Source organism: Phalaenopsis equestris, unplaced genomic scaffold (genome assembly GCF_001263595.1).
Source record: "Phalaenopsis equestris unplaced genomic scaffold, ASM126359v1 Scaffold000198, whole genome shotgun sequence".
Taxonomy (NCBI): domain Eukaryota; kingdom Viridiplantae; phylum Streptophyta; class Magnoliopsida; order Asparagales; family Orchidaceae; genus Phalaenopsis; species Phalaenopsis equestris.
This window is the reverse complement of record NW_018164640.1, coordinates 1,285,688-1,303,384: the sequence shown is the minus strand read 5'-3', so window position 1 is coordinate 1,303,384 and position 17,697 is coordinate 1,285,688. Positions and strand designations below refer to the sequence as shown.

At 36.1% G+C, this 17,697-nt stretch overlaps 2 protein-coding genes across 2 annotated transcripts; one reads left to right on the top strand and one right to left on the bottom strand.

Moving 5' to 3' along the window:
• Positions 1 to 464: 464 nt before the first annotated feature.
• On the bottom strand, positions 465 to 3,413 carry LOC110022611 (LOB domain-containing protein 35-like). Its single transcript, XM_020721653.1, has 2 exons — positions 2,467 to 3,413; positions 465 to 819 (listed from the first exon to the last, which is right to left on the bottom strand). The coding sequence occupies exons 1-2, from the start codon at positions 3,288 to 3,290 to the stop codon at positions 705 to 707; spliced, it is 939 nt and encodes a 312-aa protein (XP_020577312.1). The 5' UTR covers positions 3,291 to 3,413; the 3' UTR covers positions 465 to 704.
• Positions 3,414 to 13,836: 10,423 nt separating this feature from the next.
• Positions 13,837 to 14,666, top strand: LOC110022607. The gene has a single exon (XM_020721645.1). The coding sequence runs from the start codon at positions 13,986 to 13,988 to the stop codon at positions 14,583 to 14,585; it is 600 nt and encodes a 199-aa protein (XP_020577304.1). The 5' UTR covers positions 13,837 to 13,985; the 3' UTR covers positions 14,586 to 14,666.
• The last annotated feature ends 3,031 nt before the right edge of the window (positions 14,667 to 17,697 follow it).

The following is a 17,697-nucleotide window of genomic DNA, read 5'->3' as shown; positions in this document are numbered from 1 at the left end:
TATATATATATATATATCTCCTAATATAGTAATATTGAGGAGCTAAGTTGCATGAGAATAAAGTTGAAGTTACCGTCTGAAAGATAAATAGATTACTTCAAAATTTAATTCGTTCCTCGCAGTCATGGACTCATATCAAGAGATGAGCTATTTCTTTAAATAGTATATATGATTACAAATCAAAATATTAGAAATATTAGTGCCTTAGCCACAATTTATGATAAATTACAGAAAATATTGCTTTTGGCTACAGCTTTTAAAAGCTTAAGAAGCAACTTACAAGTTATAACTCAAATTCATTTCAAGACAGAGACATTATTGCATGTTCCACACAAACCAAAATTACAGCTTGACAATACAAAAACTAAAAAGAAAGGGAAAAAAAGGCCAAGAAACAAATCTTCTAACAGAACATCAATCATAAATTAGATAATTCACCCTTGAAATGAATATAGACAAAGATGAAAATGGAACCAGTTCAATATTTAGCTAGCTTAAGATCAAGTCCTGACTAAACATAAAAAGAGAAAAAAAGAAAGAAAAAACCTAAATGATTCAATTCGTCTCTCATGTTATTACTGCAACCTAAATCTCTATAACTAAGAAAAAAAGATGCCTTTTCTTAAACAGGAAGCATGAATGGGAATTAATTCCTGTACTGTTCATGGATGATAAGCAAAAACCATCAGAGATAGCATCAATGGTTAGATAGCCTGAGTGTCACAATTATTCAGACTGAAGAAGGAAGCAGCACTTCTCAGATCATGCTCCTGCACTTCGTCTATAATATTAGCATCAGCTTTCGCTTCGGCCATGGAGCTGCACCGCCAAAAATGTATCAAACTTTCAGTTGATTATACAAATATAAATTAATAGACAAAACTATGTCGTATTTATAATTATATTCTTTCGTTCGGGTAAAGTGAACTGCAAATACTGATATTTTAGAATTCTTCATTTTGTTTCCAATCAATATGATATGATATGCATTTGAGCACTTATAATATGGACATCTAATTGCATATGATATGCAATTAGAAAAGTGTTGTAAGATATGTAATTTCTGGCATAGAAATGAGACGAAAAAGAACACAAGCAAACACAGATCGTTTACGTGGTTCGATCCAACTGGATCTACGTCCACGGAAGGGAATCAATCAAATAGTTCACTAAGGCAAAAGAAATGGAGAATACATAGCTTATACATAGAGATGAGCCCTCATCTTCCTTCTATGACCTCCCTCTCAAGCGACACCTTGATACAAGGCCTCAAGATGCTCTCCTCCTCTCTAGCTCTCTAGCTATCTCCTTCCCTCCTTCGTGGTAGCTTAAGATCTCTTCCCTTGCCCTCCTAAGCCTCACACCCTCTCTATTTATAGAAGCAAGAGAGTGGTAGGTGGAAAGTAGGTGAGCGGTAGGTGAACGGTAAGTGAGATGTTGTAAGTGAACGGTACCACATTACAAAAGTACCCTTTTACCTTAGTTCATTAATTGGGGGTCAAAATAACAAAAAGACTACCACAATCTTCCCTTCAAAAGAAGTTAATGCCAAACATTGTACATCATTCTTGAAAAATATTTAATAAGATGCTAGCTACTAGCTTATTTGTGGAATCTAGAAGACTCTTAAAAACCAAGCATAATAGGAGATTAAAAAGACCTTATATCATCTAACATAAAACATTGCACAACTATAATGTTTTGTTAACACTTGAAGAGATCAAAGTTACATAAGAGATTTGCACAAAAAGAGCTAAGATGGATTTTGGGTGTCGGAGGATACCTAGAACAAACTTGAGTTTGTGGGAGGTGAGAAGACAAAATTGTTGATGAGAAATCCCTTAGAATTATATTTTAATAGCAATTACAAGCTCTTAAAATGTGCTCGACATTGGCACCGAAGGGTGCCATCTCCAAAAACATAGCTTAATTTATACCAATCTAAAGGTGAAAATTGTTATATGTGGAAATCCACATGCACTTTGATTTACCTTTTAAAAATGAAATACACTTTTTGATGCATAGATCTATATGCCACCAATGTCTTATAAATATAAATATAAAATTTTAGTAGTCAGACATGTAAACACATATTTTCAAAATTAAATTGTAGTGGCCAATGAAGAAGGAAGAGGCCATTAGGTTCTATTCAGGCAAATACTCTATAATAAGATTGTTATGATATTAAGTGAGAATAAATTTGAGTCTCCCCAATCTACATTCTAATACTTTTCTTCACCCAACCAATCTTTGCTACAATCATCTTTCACCAATGGCGCTCTAAATTTTTAGTTCTTGTCCAACAGTAGACTTGCATCATGCATGATATGCATTACTGAATAAAAAACACAATCTTTGGACAATCACTGAATGCAGAGAATAAACAAAAAGACTGTAATTTTATTCACATCTAAAACAACTGATTCATTCTGACACAATAGTAATTCAAAATTTAGTCTTGCTAACCTGCACAGCCCAGTGATCGTAGACCCAATGCTAATATTCTGTGCAGCGTCCTCCTGTTCCTTACAAATACCAAATCCATGCTGCATTCCATACATATCAGCAAGCGACCGCACATCCACTCCTTCCTCTCTCCCCTCCTTCCCCTGAATTCCGAACAACACTTGCTGCCGCAGCTCCTCATTTCCAATATCAATCGGATTAACATTGTCATGACCGTTGATACCGTGTTCATGAGCGCCCTGCAGGTCCTTCGGCACATCGTAAGCAAAGCAGAAATTATTACAATGCTGCTGTGGCTGTTGCAGACCATAGATGGCATCAATGTCCGCCGCGCCGTCTGCGGCGGGGTTGAATTGAGATCGCAAAAACGCGACTTGGTTGAGTACGTGTTGTAACTGGGTGTAAGTCGCTTCAATCTGGCGTTGTAGATTGAGGATAATGCGGTAGCAGCCGCCGGAGGGGTCTTGCGCGCGAATATTGGACTGAAAAATGATGGAGTTCATGGCTTCCTGGCGGTGGCTTTCGTCGACGGATTTGAGTATTTTGAGTATGTTGGAGACGCCGAAGAGGCGATGGGCGTTGATGAACTGGAGATGTTTCTCGGCGGGGAAGAAGGGGGCGAGTGTGCAGTCAGGTGAGCATTTGCGGCGCTGATATTTGCAGGCCGCGCAGGCGGAGGAAGAGGGGGAAGTTAAGGGGCCCATGTTTAGTTTAGGGGAGGGGGAATGAGGGGACGAAATGGGGGGATTGGGATGCGCTCTGTTTCTCTGCTTCTTCGCGTAATTCGGCGGTGGAATGGAGATTGGAGGGAGAGGTGGTTTCATGAGATTGCGGGGAAGGGGGGAGGAGGAGGAGGAGGAGGAGGAGGGAGGAGCGGGAGATGCGGGGGAGAATTGGTCGTCTGTGGATTGGGAGATAGGCGGAGATGGGAGAGAGATGGGAGGAGACCGTTATGGGTTGTTATTATTTTGATGGGAAATTCAAATTATGGTTTTTTTTTTTTTTTTTTTTGAAAGGTTTGTAGTTTTTGCTTTTATTTTATGCTTTTTTTAGAGGGTCATTTAGAGCTGATTGAAGCGCGGCTTAAAATCGGATTGTTAATAGTTCTAGTAATGTTAGGGTTATGAGTTTAATGAATTTAGCTCGAAGATCATTAGTTACTGTAAAATTTATTCAAATTTTGGGTTGGAATGAAATGAGTGAATCGAGCAATGGGTTAAGATTTTGGATTGAATTTGTTTTGAGTCGAGTTTGAGCTGGCCCAGTTGAGAGCTTTTCAATGGTTTAGTTATTATGATTTATGATTTGTGGTATGTTATTAATTTTTTAGTTTTATGATGTAATCGCTAAGTATTATTATGTTAGAAGGCAACTTGTGTTTGTTTTAGTTTTTCTGGGAAATTTACGTACAATTCAAATAATTTTTATTTATTTACACATCTAACACCAAAGTACGATAATTACTTATAACATTGAGGCTAAAATTCATACAAAAAAATATGTATTTCACTTTTAAGAGATTAAAAATAACGATATTTTTATGTAATATTTAAGATTTGAGAGGTATATAAGTAAATATAAAAATTTAGAAGTGAGGTACACATATGAAATGAGTGGTAAATATCTAAATTGCCCAAATTGTTTTCATATAAATACGATAAATTTTGCCACAAAAAGATACATTAAATTTGTAGAAATTTATTCTATCATAAATATCTTCGTTATCAATTAATTTTGTAATAAGAATCATCAAATCTCCCAATATTTATTGATAAATTGTCCATCACTAATATATTTTTAATTCCTACAAAGAGCTAATTGATAGACATATCAATAACAAATATTTGGCAAAACCAAATCAAAATGAATTTTAAGAAAGTTAATTATATAATAATAACAAAAATTATTCAATATTATCACTTATGTGTTTAAAATCCCTCCCTAACATGAGCCTAACTCAAAAACCTAGGTCAACATGGCTCTGGTTTACCTAAACATCATTGCTTTTATAAGTGATGTAGTTGGGTTTATTGTATCTAGGTATTCACAATATGTACTGCTTTTGAGTTTAGTTTGAAAAATATTTTAATTTTATTTTTAAAAAAAGTTTTAATTTTATTTTAAAAAGGTTTTAAGCTCAGTTTGAAAAATGATTTAATTATTTTGAAAAAGGTTTTAAGTTGAATTAAAAAAAAATTAAATTGAAAAAAAATTAGTTTTTTTTTTAAAATGATTTAAGTTCAGTTTGAAAAAGATTTTAATTTTACTTGAAAAAATGTTTTAGTATTGTTTGAAAAAGGTTTTATGTTTAGTTTAAATAAAAGGCTTTAAGTTTATTTTGAAAAAAAAAATTACTCTTATGTGAGAAAGACTTTTTTTTATATTTATTTAGAAAAAGGTTTTAAGTTTGAATAAGAAAAATTCTAATTTATTTTTTTTTTAAAGGTTTTAGTCTTTGTTTAAAATAAAGGGTTTTAAGTTTTAATTTGTTCATAAGAAAATACTTTCAAATTTTATTATCTTCATATATATATATATATTACAAGTCTTACTAGACCCTCATTTTGTCTTAATTTAAGGAATTAAACTCCCTTTCATATAAAGCTTCAATCATAGAATCTATGTCACCCTAGGTCTACAATTATCATGAGGTTATAATTTGCACATAAAATCACCTAGCTTATATTTTTGCTTATGAAACATAAAGTTATCCAATCTGAATAAAAATAAGGCTCATCCAACTTGCATGAAAATATAACGCTCATCCCAACTTGCATGGAAATATAGATCTGATTGGTTATTCATTCTACCGCATGCACACACATAATTATTCAGACATGCCTACATTAACAAACTTATACACATTCCTTCAAACATACATGCACATGCATCAAAACTTTCACAAGTTAATTCAAATACATACACAGGCTCATTTTTTTATTTACTCATAAACACCCCCACACACATACTATTATTTCCTTACATTTACACATACATAAATATTCACTTACACCTTAAGATACACTTACACACTAACAATATTGACACACACATGCACTTTAACATACACACACACACATTGAAACACACATACACTTTAACATACATACACACACATTGAAACACACTCACACACTTACACTTTAACATACACATTTCATTACACATAAATGTACACATTACACTACACATACACACCCCAGTACACTTATACATTAAAATACATTTATTTATATATTAAGACACATAGACCCTACATTCTACACTACACACAATACACACTTCTCTCCTGAGCTCTTTTTTTTTGTTTTGTTTTTGGATAAAGGTGTGTTTAGGCTAGCTATGACACCTAGGGCTCATTTTAAATGAATCTATGTCATGATGGGTTCAGTTGGGTCCCCTCAAGGTTAGAGGGTGTTCTCATTTGGATAAGACATGGGTGGAAGTGATCGTTTTTGGGTATGCAATTGGTGAAAGTCCTTAGTTGGGTAGGAAATGGGCGAGAGTGCTCAATTTGGGAAGAGGTTAAGGTTTAGGGTTGGCATGATGGGTTTCAGGTAGGGATGTTTGGTTAGGGTTGTATGTGTGTATGATAAGTTTCGATTTTGGAAAAAGTTGGGATAGAAGCAAGTGCTAGGGTCACTTTTGAGAAAAATTGGGAGAAGAGTTAGGGCCGGTTTTGGGAAGAAAGGGGAGAAAAGCAAGTGTTGGTGCCAGTTTTAGGAAGAGAATGAGAGAAAAATAAGTGATTGGGTCGGTTTTGGAAAGAAAGGACGAGAAAAGTATGTGTTCCTTGGATCTACATCATGGAATAATTAAAATAAACAATTAGGATGTGAAAAATTATAGCTTCCTCGGTTAGTGCTCTTCCTTGGGTGAAAGATTTCCTTGCTTTGACTCTCTTGACTAGAAAAAGGGGTTAGATTTTGAGAGGGAGAGGAGTTGGAGAGAGAATGAGAGGAGACAATCATGGGGGTCACAATTTTTGAAGGGATTTTAAGTGAGAATTTTGAAAAGATGGGGGGAGTAGTTAGGATGGATTGAGGGAAAATTTGAATGATGATGAGACTTAGAGGGAATATTGAAAAAAGAGAACGATATATTAGTATTTTGTCAAGGTAGTTAGGTAGTTATGGCAAAACACAATTATATGTCTTTTTGAAGAGAATTAAACAAGGAATCCAATGATCTAAATCATTTTGAAAAAGGATGTGTTTAGCTTAAGTTATAACAAGTTGAATTGTAAGGGGTGGTTACAAAGTGATTATGATAGCTATGACAAAAAATTTTATCTTAGGCTCATTTGGTCTAGAAAAATATGAGAAATTCAATGGTGTAATTGGTTTTGGTCAAAATGATCCATTTCTCAAGTCAAAGGCCTAAACCCTAGGAGAGAGAAAGTGGACTTTGAGTTGAGTTTTAGATTGTTTTAATTGATCAAATTATGATTTTTTTTTTTGTAAATTTAGATCAGCTTTGATTAAAGTCCAATTTTACCTTAAGCTCGGATGGTGTTGTTATTTGCAAATTATATTTTTATTATCGAAAATATCATTTTTCTCTCTCCTAATTATCGTCAGCTCAATGGACTTCCAAACGGGGTTGTGAATTTTTTTACTAGAGTTATAAACTTAGCTTGAAGTTCGTTAATCCTTCGAAAGTTGATTTGAATTTTTTCTCAAATCAAGATTGGATCGAAATTAATGAGCCAAATTACGGGTCAAATTTTTCGTTTGAAAATTTTTTTTTTTTTTGAGCCAATTTCAAGCCACTAGCTCGGCTCAAAATCAAATCGTTACTTGCTCTGGTGATGTTAGAACTTGAATTTAGTAAATTTAGCTCGAAGATCGTTAGTCACTCAAAAATTTATTTGAATTTTGACTCGGATCGAGATCAGATAAAAGTAGACGAGCCAAAATTTTGAATCAAAAATTTTTTTCGAGCCGAATTCTTATCTGACCCCAACTCTATTGGAAATCGGATCCTTAGTAGACCTCCCTTATTTGGTTTTCTGGATGCTCTTCTATTTAACGTAGGCATCGAACCCTTTTATAAAACGTAAAGATAAAAGCATATTTTTTCGAATATTAAGAAACAATTTATTTGGCTAGAGTTGCTCCTTCAATTTGTCAAGAAGCTCTAAATAATTTAGTCATTATTATTTATGATTCTAATATTAATTTTTAATATTTATGATGTAATCACTAAACATAATTATAATTATGTTGCATGTAACTTGTGCTATTTTTTTTTTTTTTGGGGCAAAATTTATGAAAAATTATTTCAACGGACAGCGCATGCAGATATGCATGTGGTGTCCGATCTACACCGTTGATAATCACAAAGATTATTTTGGTGGACCCCATTTATAACTTTTTTTTTTAATTTTTGATCGACGGTGGAGATCAGTGATCGACGGTGTAGATCGGACACCGCATGCATATGGAATAATTTTCATGCAATTCACGTAATATTTAGGTATTTACATATCTAACATCTAAGTATGCTATTTACACTTGTAACCCTGACGTTAAAATCAATGCATCAAAGCATGTATTTAGCTTTTAAGTGTATTTAGCTATATATGTATTTAGTTATATATATATATATAACATTCAAATCTTTAATATTACATAAAAAATTACACTTAAAAGCTAAATACATGCTTTGATGCATTGATTTTAACGTCAGGGTTACAAGTGTAAATAGCATACTTAGATGTTAGATATGTAAATACCTAAATACCTATATATATGTGTGTGTGTGTGTGTAAATATGATAGCTAATAAGTGAGATATGTATAAGAAATGGTAGAAAATATCTAAATTGCTCGAATTGTTTTGTTATAAATTTGATAAATAATGTCATAAAATGATATATTAAATTTGTAGCAATTTATTCTATAATAAATAGCTTCGTTATCAATTAATTGTAACAAGAATCATCTACTCTCCCAATATTTATTATAAATTGTCCATCACAAATATATTTTTATTTATTGCAGGGCTCTAATCGATAGACAAATTAACAACAAAACTAAGATGTCATATAAATGTGTACATCGAAAATGTAACTGCATGAATCTCGAGGAGATTCAACGAATCACACCAAGAAGACAACAAATAATTGAGTTATCTAGTGACATTTATGTCGGCTAAATCATTGGCTGACCCTACGCAAGGACATTCACAAGTTTGACGATCGCTTAGTGGAACTCTCAACTGATCTTCTATGAAGATTTAACACCTGAAGAAATGTTTACTTTATATTACGGTAATGTGCTCTTTGGTTGAAGGAATAACCTTATTTGAGACAATTAGTCCTCACGACAGATCCCCTCGGAAAAATCAATCAAAGATCTATCAACTGTCAAATGATTATAGCCGACCGAGCGAATGCCAAACGACTAGACTGAGCTGTTACGAATATAAAACGGAGTCAGGGGCAATTACACATAGAGAATGACACCAACAACGGTTACCATCACCAAAAGATATTACAGTCAGATATAAATATGTAAATGTGTAATGATTCATAAATGTATTGTTATGTTCCCACTAAGTGAGACTATCATGTAATTTACTAGACCCTTCCTTTGATTTATAAATTGGAGGGACATTTCTCAGAGAATTAACATTATTTGTGACTTACTCTTTCTTTTCTTTCTCCCACTTCACTTTATTTCTCTCATCCGACCAACGCTCTATTCCTTAGGCTTGAACCGTAAGATATTTTGAGATTTAACATCCTAAAAGGTGCGATAAGCGTGGAGTCATGCCTTTAACAAGAAGATAAATGTGTCACGGAGAATGAACAAATATCGAAAAAAACGTTTAATATGAAGTATGTTAGACAATTTTTGCAACAACGAATTCAGGAGCTCCAAGTCCAGATGGCTAGTCAGATTGCGGAACTGACCCACATGGTGCTTGAGGGGAGGGCATAGTCTCTCCTACAACCTAATCCTCCAGCACCAAAGCCCCAAAGTAACCAAACGTCTTAATAAGTTAACTGCGTGGAAGCATCTTAGTACCAAGAAAGTGTTAGATCCATGCCGAGCAATAGGCTGTAAGAGGGGAAAATATAATTGTACTGCCAACCGGGGAATGTGTTATCCCTTCGCATTATTGATGTAAAACCCCAAAAAGGTTAAAAGTTTCGGCTTTGGAGCCAAATAAGTGTCAGAGCGATCCGACCGATCATATTATGTCCTTTGAGCCAACTACAAGCCTTCTCAAAGTGTCTACACATTGAAATGTCGATTATTTTACAACACACCTAGAGATTCATCCCTCAGGTAGTTCAATGGGCTCTTTGTCAAGATTATTACATCCTTTGTAAATTTCAAAAGTTATTTACAACGCAGTTCGCTAGCACCTAAAGCCCAACAAGGATTTAGAATCTCTTTGACACGTAAAGCAGGGACCGAATGAGAGCCTACAGGAATATGTTACACAATTCTAGAAGGAGATGCTAGAGGTAAGGAATTTGGAGCTTGCGATTGTAAATGTTGCACTTGCACAAGGGCTGAAGAACACTGAATTTAAGCATTTACTGGGTTTACAAAAGCCCAAAACTTTGGCGGAACTCCCGAAGCTGGCCAACAACCACATTATGGCGGATAAGTATGTGAAATCGCCTGTCTAAAAAGGTGAAAATTTTGACTGATAGTCAGGCAAGAAAGACTCATGAAACGACGAATGAAGAAGAAGGATGACCCTCGCCTTAAGCGTGAAAGAGGTTGGTCGTCCCACGGGGTTAGGGAGATTGATCGAAACACATGAAGACATAGAAAATCGAATGATCGCTCAACTACTGATCGAGGGACGTCGAGACCCACACAACTAAGGGTTTTGATGGAAGAACTGGTGGAAGCGATTCAGTACAAAGAATACTTCTAAAAGGTCCCACCGATGAAAGCCAAATCCTTTTTCATCAAATCACAGCAAATTCTGCAAGTACCATAAAGACCATGACCATGATGCAAAGGAGTATAGACACCTTTGTAGCTTGGTTGAGGAGTTAATTCAGGTTGGAAAGCTCAAAGAGTTTGTGACCCTCGAATCGCACACTCGGAGACATGGGAAGGCACCTGCGGAAGATGACTCAGATGGACTTGTTTGAGCTAAAGTTATACTCATTAGTGACAACGATACTGGGAGGAGATTTGGTAGAAGACCCGACCAAAAGAGGGACGAATCTGGAGATTAATGCACTATTGATCAAAGAGGAAACCCCATCCCTCGATCATATTTACTAATGGTGACTTGACCCTGCATGGAATCCATACAACAATGTCATCGCTGTTATGACGACGATTAAAAACTACCAGGACGACAATATTCTGGTTTACATATATAGCTCGGAACATCCTGTTCAAAGACGCTTTCAACATGATGAACTTATTAACTAATCGATTGTTTTTGCCTACTGACCCTCTGTAAGAGTTCTCTAACAAAAAGAAGGAGGCGCTTGGAATATTCATACTGTTTGTCACCGGGGAGAGGGAGGCAACTAATCATTAATATGGAGGAATTTTTGTGGCAATGCACCACCAATGTATAATGCAATTTTTGGTCGCCCTCTACTCGATAATATCAGAGCTGCGGTATCTATGTACCACTTATAGTAAAATTTATTGGTGATGAGGAAATTATGACCGTGCGTGGGAAACTGGAGCTATCTCAGACATGTTACATCCGAGCGTAGAGAGCATGGAATAAGGAACCTTGGACATACAACACCAATGGGAAAGGAACCTTGAAGCTGAAAAAGCCACCATAAAGGTCATCGCGGACCTTGACAAGCCGGGAAAAAAATTTTCTAATTAGTGAAACATTTGATGCAAGTCACAAAGAATTGTTGCCCCGAACTCTCCAAGAGCACCGCAACATTTTTGCCTGGTTGGCTGTTGAGATGCCAGATGTTGGTTGTCATTGCCTTAATGTTAGTTCATCTGCCCGCCACGTAAAGCAGAAGATGCAGTTGTCAGCCATGAAGTTAGTCAGGCTGATTAGCGAGCAAGGACAAAAAGCTCAAAGAGCTGGGTTACATCTGAGGGGTGCAATACCCTTCCTGGTTATCTAATGTAGTCATAGCACAAAAGTCTAATGATAAGTGGAGAATGCGTTGGGACTTCAAAAACCTAAACAAAACCTGTCTTAAGGATGAATACTCCTTACCAAGGATCGATGCGGTGGAGGACTCTATGTCGAACATTCTGCATGAGTTTGTTGGATGCTTTTTCTGTTTACAAGGAAATCAAGAAGCACCCGAGTGATGCTGAAAAGACCGCTTTTATTATGGGTGAAGGGTTATACTATTTAATGTAATAACCTTGGGTCTGACAAATGATGTCGCTACTTACTAACGCCATATAGATGTAATATTTTCTAAGCAAAAAGAAAAAAAAAATATTAAGGTATATGTCGATGTTGTTTTAGTGAAAAGTAGGTCAATTGAATAACATATATGTGACTTAAAAGAAACTTTACAAAATTTTAGGAAATATAATATGAAATTAAACCCGCTAAAATGCAGGTTTGAAGCTTCAACTGGAAAGTTCTTGGGGTACCTTCTGAAGCCCGAAGATATAAAAGCTAATCTCGAGAAAGTCAAGGCACTCTTGAATATGTCCTCTTCTCGCAATACCAAGAAGGTGCGGAAGCTTGCCGATTGAATAGCAGCTCTTAGCAAATTTATTTTCAAATCAGGTGACAATTGCGCTGCTTTCTTTAAGGTATTAAGGAAAGCCAAAAATTTGAATGGTCAATTGAATGTGAGCAAGCCTTTCACAGTCTTAAGTAGTCATTAGTCTCGCCTTCATTGCTACAAGGGTTGAAGTAGAAGGAGAAACTCTCACTATTTGAGAGTAAGGACAGAAGCCATCAATTCGGTTCTGATTTGAGAGGAGTTGAGGAAATAATTCGCTATCTACTACACCAGTCGGGTTCTCAGGGGAGCCGAGGTTGGTACACAATTATGAACGAAGCTAACATTTGCTTTAATTGTCTCTACTTGTAGGCTCCGATTATATTTCCAAACTCACAAGTTTAGAGCACTCCGGTCGGCTTATGGAGTGGGCTGTGGAACTTAATGATTACAACATCAATTGCATTCCCCATATGACGATTAAGGCTCGGGCTGTAGCTGACTTCTCAGAACCCGACAGCTTGAGCGAGGGAACCAAAATAAGGGAGCAAAGTTGGATCCTGTAAATCAATGGTGCCTTCGGGCAAGCAGGTGTGAGAATTGGTCACCCTTGATTTGGAGGTTACAATAATTAAACGGAATACAAAGAGCTAATAACAGGATTACGACTAGCCCTCGAAATGAGCGTCCTACATTGAGTGGTTAAGTTGACTTCTCAACTTATTGCCAACCAAGTCAATTGGAAATTTGAGGCTCGGGATGAGATGATAGCAAATATTTGAACAGGGCAAAAATGGAGACAGGATAGGCTACAGGCTTCCAAAATTGAACATGTTAGACGGGAAGAAAGCCAAGTGGCTCATCTTCAGTTAAGGAACATATGCTTTGAAGAAAGATGCCATGAAGGCTTTTCCGACCAACCATAGAAGAGCTAGAGGCAATGGAGGTGGAAGCTAAGGGTATAAAAACTTGGATGGATCCCTACGTCTTTTACATAATTAAATGCTCAAATGAAAATAGATTTTGTGTTGAACGTGAATATTGTTATTAATATCTATGATTTTCTTATAACCTCCGTAACATGGCATAAAAAAATAAATTAAAAAAAAATTTATAATTATATATTATATGTAATTGCCCAAAAAAATATTTGTTTACTTGTCTAAAACACGAATATAAGCTCAAAATAACTCTCATTAACTAGCTATTAATAATTAAGCTTTAGAATTACGAATTTAAATGCTCAAATGAAAAGAAAGGTGAATTTTTAAAGCTTAAAAAAAACCCTCACAAAGATGAGGCGATTTGGGCACCCTAAACATTTATTTACATATCGAACAACATCTTTCACCAATTTTTCAAATTCTCACTCAAATATCAAGGATCATGATAAAACCCCTGTCAACATTTTCCATTTTTATCAAATTTTAATTGTGGCAAGCATAAATCGATAAGCTGATGACAATATATATATACATAACCTGACTCATTGGTGCGTCCTCTAACGTAAGTCTCTTGGGTCGGGGGTTCGAATCCCGTGGCACGGGCTCTTCGAATCAGATACAAACACACCTGAGTTTTCAACTCATTGGAAAAATCGATAGTTGATGTCCACTTGACCAATTATCGATTTCACATTCTCAAAATAATATATATATATATATATATATTGCATATATTGTTTGTATAACAATATTACCATTACCACCACTGTTTTTTTTTGTCCCGCAGTAGTGACAGATTGTAAGCAACTATCAGCCCACGCCGCCCATCATAGCACACACACACACTCTCTCTCCCCCCACGCTTTATCTCTCTGCTCTTCGCCTCACGCACTCCCTTCGCCCAAATCTGGAAGCCCTAAAAAGATGATGGAAGGAGTCCTCCCCACCTTGTTATCCTCTTTCCAGAGCTGGTTCACCCCTACCATCCTCTTCCTTCTCCTCAACCTCATCATCGGCACCATTGCCCTCACCTCCAAGTCCTCTCGCACTGAAGATGCCCCCCTCCACCCACCCCCACCAAACGAAACCATCACCTCCAAGTTCTCCCGCTCCTCCTCCGCCCTCCTCCACCGCATCCTCTCCTTCAATCCCCACCTCCATTCCCCTTCCCCCACCGACATCAAACCTCTCGATCCTCCTTCCCTCGAAACAGACTCCATCAAACCAGATCCAGCGCTCACCGGCGAGATCCACCACCATCTCAACCGGATCCAGTCGCCCGCAGAGACCGATTCGAAGCTCGCGGAACGGATGAAGAAATCCGCAACCGAAAAGCCCCCTCACGCGCATTTTGAAGAGGGAGAGATCCTGCAGCTTGCGGATAGTATCGTCGGAGAGGACGGAAGGGAAGTCGATGCTCTCGCCGACGACTTCATTTACCGTTTCCGGCAGCAGCTGAAGCTGCAGCGGCTTGAATCCGTGGTGAGGTACGAGACCATGCTCAGCCGAGGTCAGTCAAAATAGGTTAAAAGCAGGAAGAAATTTGATGATACATCAAAATATATCTTGTTTTCTGCCTCTTTAATTCCTTTTTTTTTAGCGGTTTAATTTTATTTTTTTTTAATTTTGTTTTGTTGTTTAAGTAAATTTATTCCGCAGGAATTTTAAATTTATTGGAATTTATGGATTGAATTTTTTGTTTTTTAAGTTGGGTTAAATGTTGAGGGGGTTTGGGGTAGTTTATTTGGGGCAGAGACGTTTTGACAACGAACATTGCATGTTTAAGTAAACTGAGTTTTGACAGTTTATGTGTTTTTAAAATGATGAAAACAACGTTTTCACACCCCACCTATATGGGGCTGAGGTCCGATATTTCCAAAAAAAAAATAAAAATTTGTAATTGTCACCCCATCTTGCTTATCAACAACAGATTATTTTTAATCAGCTTATCAATAAATTATTCAATAAGCTACAACTGTTCCAAACAAATATTAAAACGGTCTAAAACTTTTTATAATAATTGGTATAAAGGTAACAATATATATAAATGTGTGTGTGTGTGTGTGTGTGTGTGTGTGTGAGAGAGAGAGAGAGAGAGAGAGAGAGAGGGAAATATAAATAAAATAAAGTTAAGGGTTAGATATGTAAATATTGTAAGAATTGTGGGTGCTTATGTAAGTGCCCCTGTTTAAATGGATGAAAAGGGTAATTTGCATCTGGGTGATTAGCTGTCGCTACGGTGCAAAGGACCAGCTGCAGGCCGGGTTAAAAATAGCTCATTATATATATATATATATATATATATATATATATATATATATATATATATATATTCCGAACATTTACATACATGAAAGCCAATTTTTATGTATTTACATATGTAGGAAAATTTTATTTTTTAATATTTATGCCAACTAAATCTTTCATATCATCTAAAAAATACTACTGTTTTAATTTTTAAAAGTGACATACATCTTTTTTTTATGTATATATTATTTGGGATATATATAAAAATTTGAATGTTAAGTGTTAGATCTATAAATACATAGGAATTAAGTGCAATGCATGTAAATCTCTTCATGTTTAATCTATTTTGGGACATAAGATCCACTGTTGGGTATACCACATCTGATGTGTAAGATCTTGAATGTTTCCCAAATGTCATAGAAAGACACTAGAAGGAGAGAGATGTCCTCCCCCTTTTATCCTATAGAGACTATCCTCTTCTTCCCCTTGGAACAACAATTTCCCTCTCCCATGGGAGAAATTATTCAGTACAGATTACACACTTAAGCTCTACGTGCTTGCTCTAGTAATATGTCGTCATGTGTGCTACACCATACCTACTTATTGGAGCGGAACCGCGGAGGTTATTGAGGGGTTGTTCCGTTTAATAACCTTCCAATAACCCATAATAATATTCATGTTTCCGCTCCAATAATTTTCGCGGTTTCACTTTAATATTTTTTGATGCTATTGTGGGGTTATTGGGGGGATTGTTAGGAGGTCATTGAAGGTATTAACTACGTGCTGTGAACTGCTCTAATAACTCTTCGACGTAACACACTTGGCGTCATATTACGGGAGTAACGCGCGTAGAGCTGCGTGCGTACTCCGTATGGAATAATTACTCCTCCCATAAAGTAACTCGTGTTTTTTTTATGGGAAGGCTTTAATCAGGACTTGACCTCTCGTTAGTGCACAAACCGATATTGGCGATGTGATCGGCCTCTTTTGTCTCGAACGTTATTCTCGATTTGATCAGACCAGTTTAAATGATTGGGGGCGATCTGATCACTTCGGTAAGTGGGTTTGGGCGGTAAGCATTTTGTAAAAAAGGATGTCTGGTTTGACCTATTCAGGGAACCGCCAGGCAAGCTCGATTTCACAATTCGGTATTTGTGTATACATTTCCCAAAGGAGTTGCATGAATATTTCTGGTGTATACAAGCTATTATGATCAAATATATATATAATTCAATAATTTTTATTTTTTTATTTACAAATCAACCATTATCTTTCACCCTTTTTTCAAATTCTCCCCCAAACATCAAAACTGCAAACCACAACTTGGATCGCCGGCGCACCATGCCACCGAACGCACATTGTGGTGCTATCTGCACAGTCGTCGGCATGTCTGATTAATCAGATCGAATATTTTCTCCCTAAATAAAGGTAAAGTTATTTCAACTATTATTTAACCAGCCAACACCTGAACTTAAAAATATTGGTTTTGGTTTGAATAAAACTGGAGTCAATCATAAAAGATGCTGATTGTTTTATCAAAGTTCAAGTTGTCACAAGTCAAAATTATAAAACTGAGGGAATTATGTAAATATGAAAGTTTAGGTGTTAGATATATAAATACATAGAAACCTTGTGGCATGCAAATGCTCCAAAATTATATTAAACTTGTTTCAAAATAAATAAAAACTTTAAAACCCCAGCAAAAAATATTGACAGGAGCAGCCTCCCATCTATATTTTCTCTTCCTACGATCCCTACCCAAAACTACGAGTCAAATGCAGCACTAATAAGTCCGTACGAAGAACGTGCGGATGACAACATGAATCACATCACGACGTCGAACTCACGTAGTAAAACTGTCAAAATGGCTCGTTGTTCATGAACAACTCGTGTTCGGCTCATTCGCTAAGTTAACGAGCCGAACACGAACAACACAAACAAATATTTGTTCGTTCGTGTTTGACACGTTTTGACTTGAAATACTACTAGTCAATTATACTATATATATATCTATGATGAGTAGTATTTTTAAAAAAATTAATTGAGTACAAGATTACAAACATTTATAATCAATTAAAGGTGTTAATGAAGAAATTAGAATAAAAATTATTCAAATAAGATTCAAATGGTGTTTTAAATCTTGCTCTAATCCTTGACATCTTATGGCTACCTGATTACAGGCTCTTTGTTGGTGAACGGCTCGTGTTCGGCTCGCTAAGCAAACGAGCCAAATACGAACAAACTTTTTGAGCTCGAAATATAAACGAGCCGAACACGAGCTGAGCCCGGGCTCGCTCGTGTTTGACTCGTTTACACCCCTAAACTAGACGCAATAATTTCTCATAAAAAAAAAAACAAAGAGATAGGTATGCTATATTTTTGTAGTAAA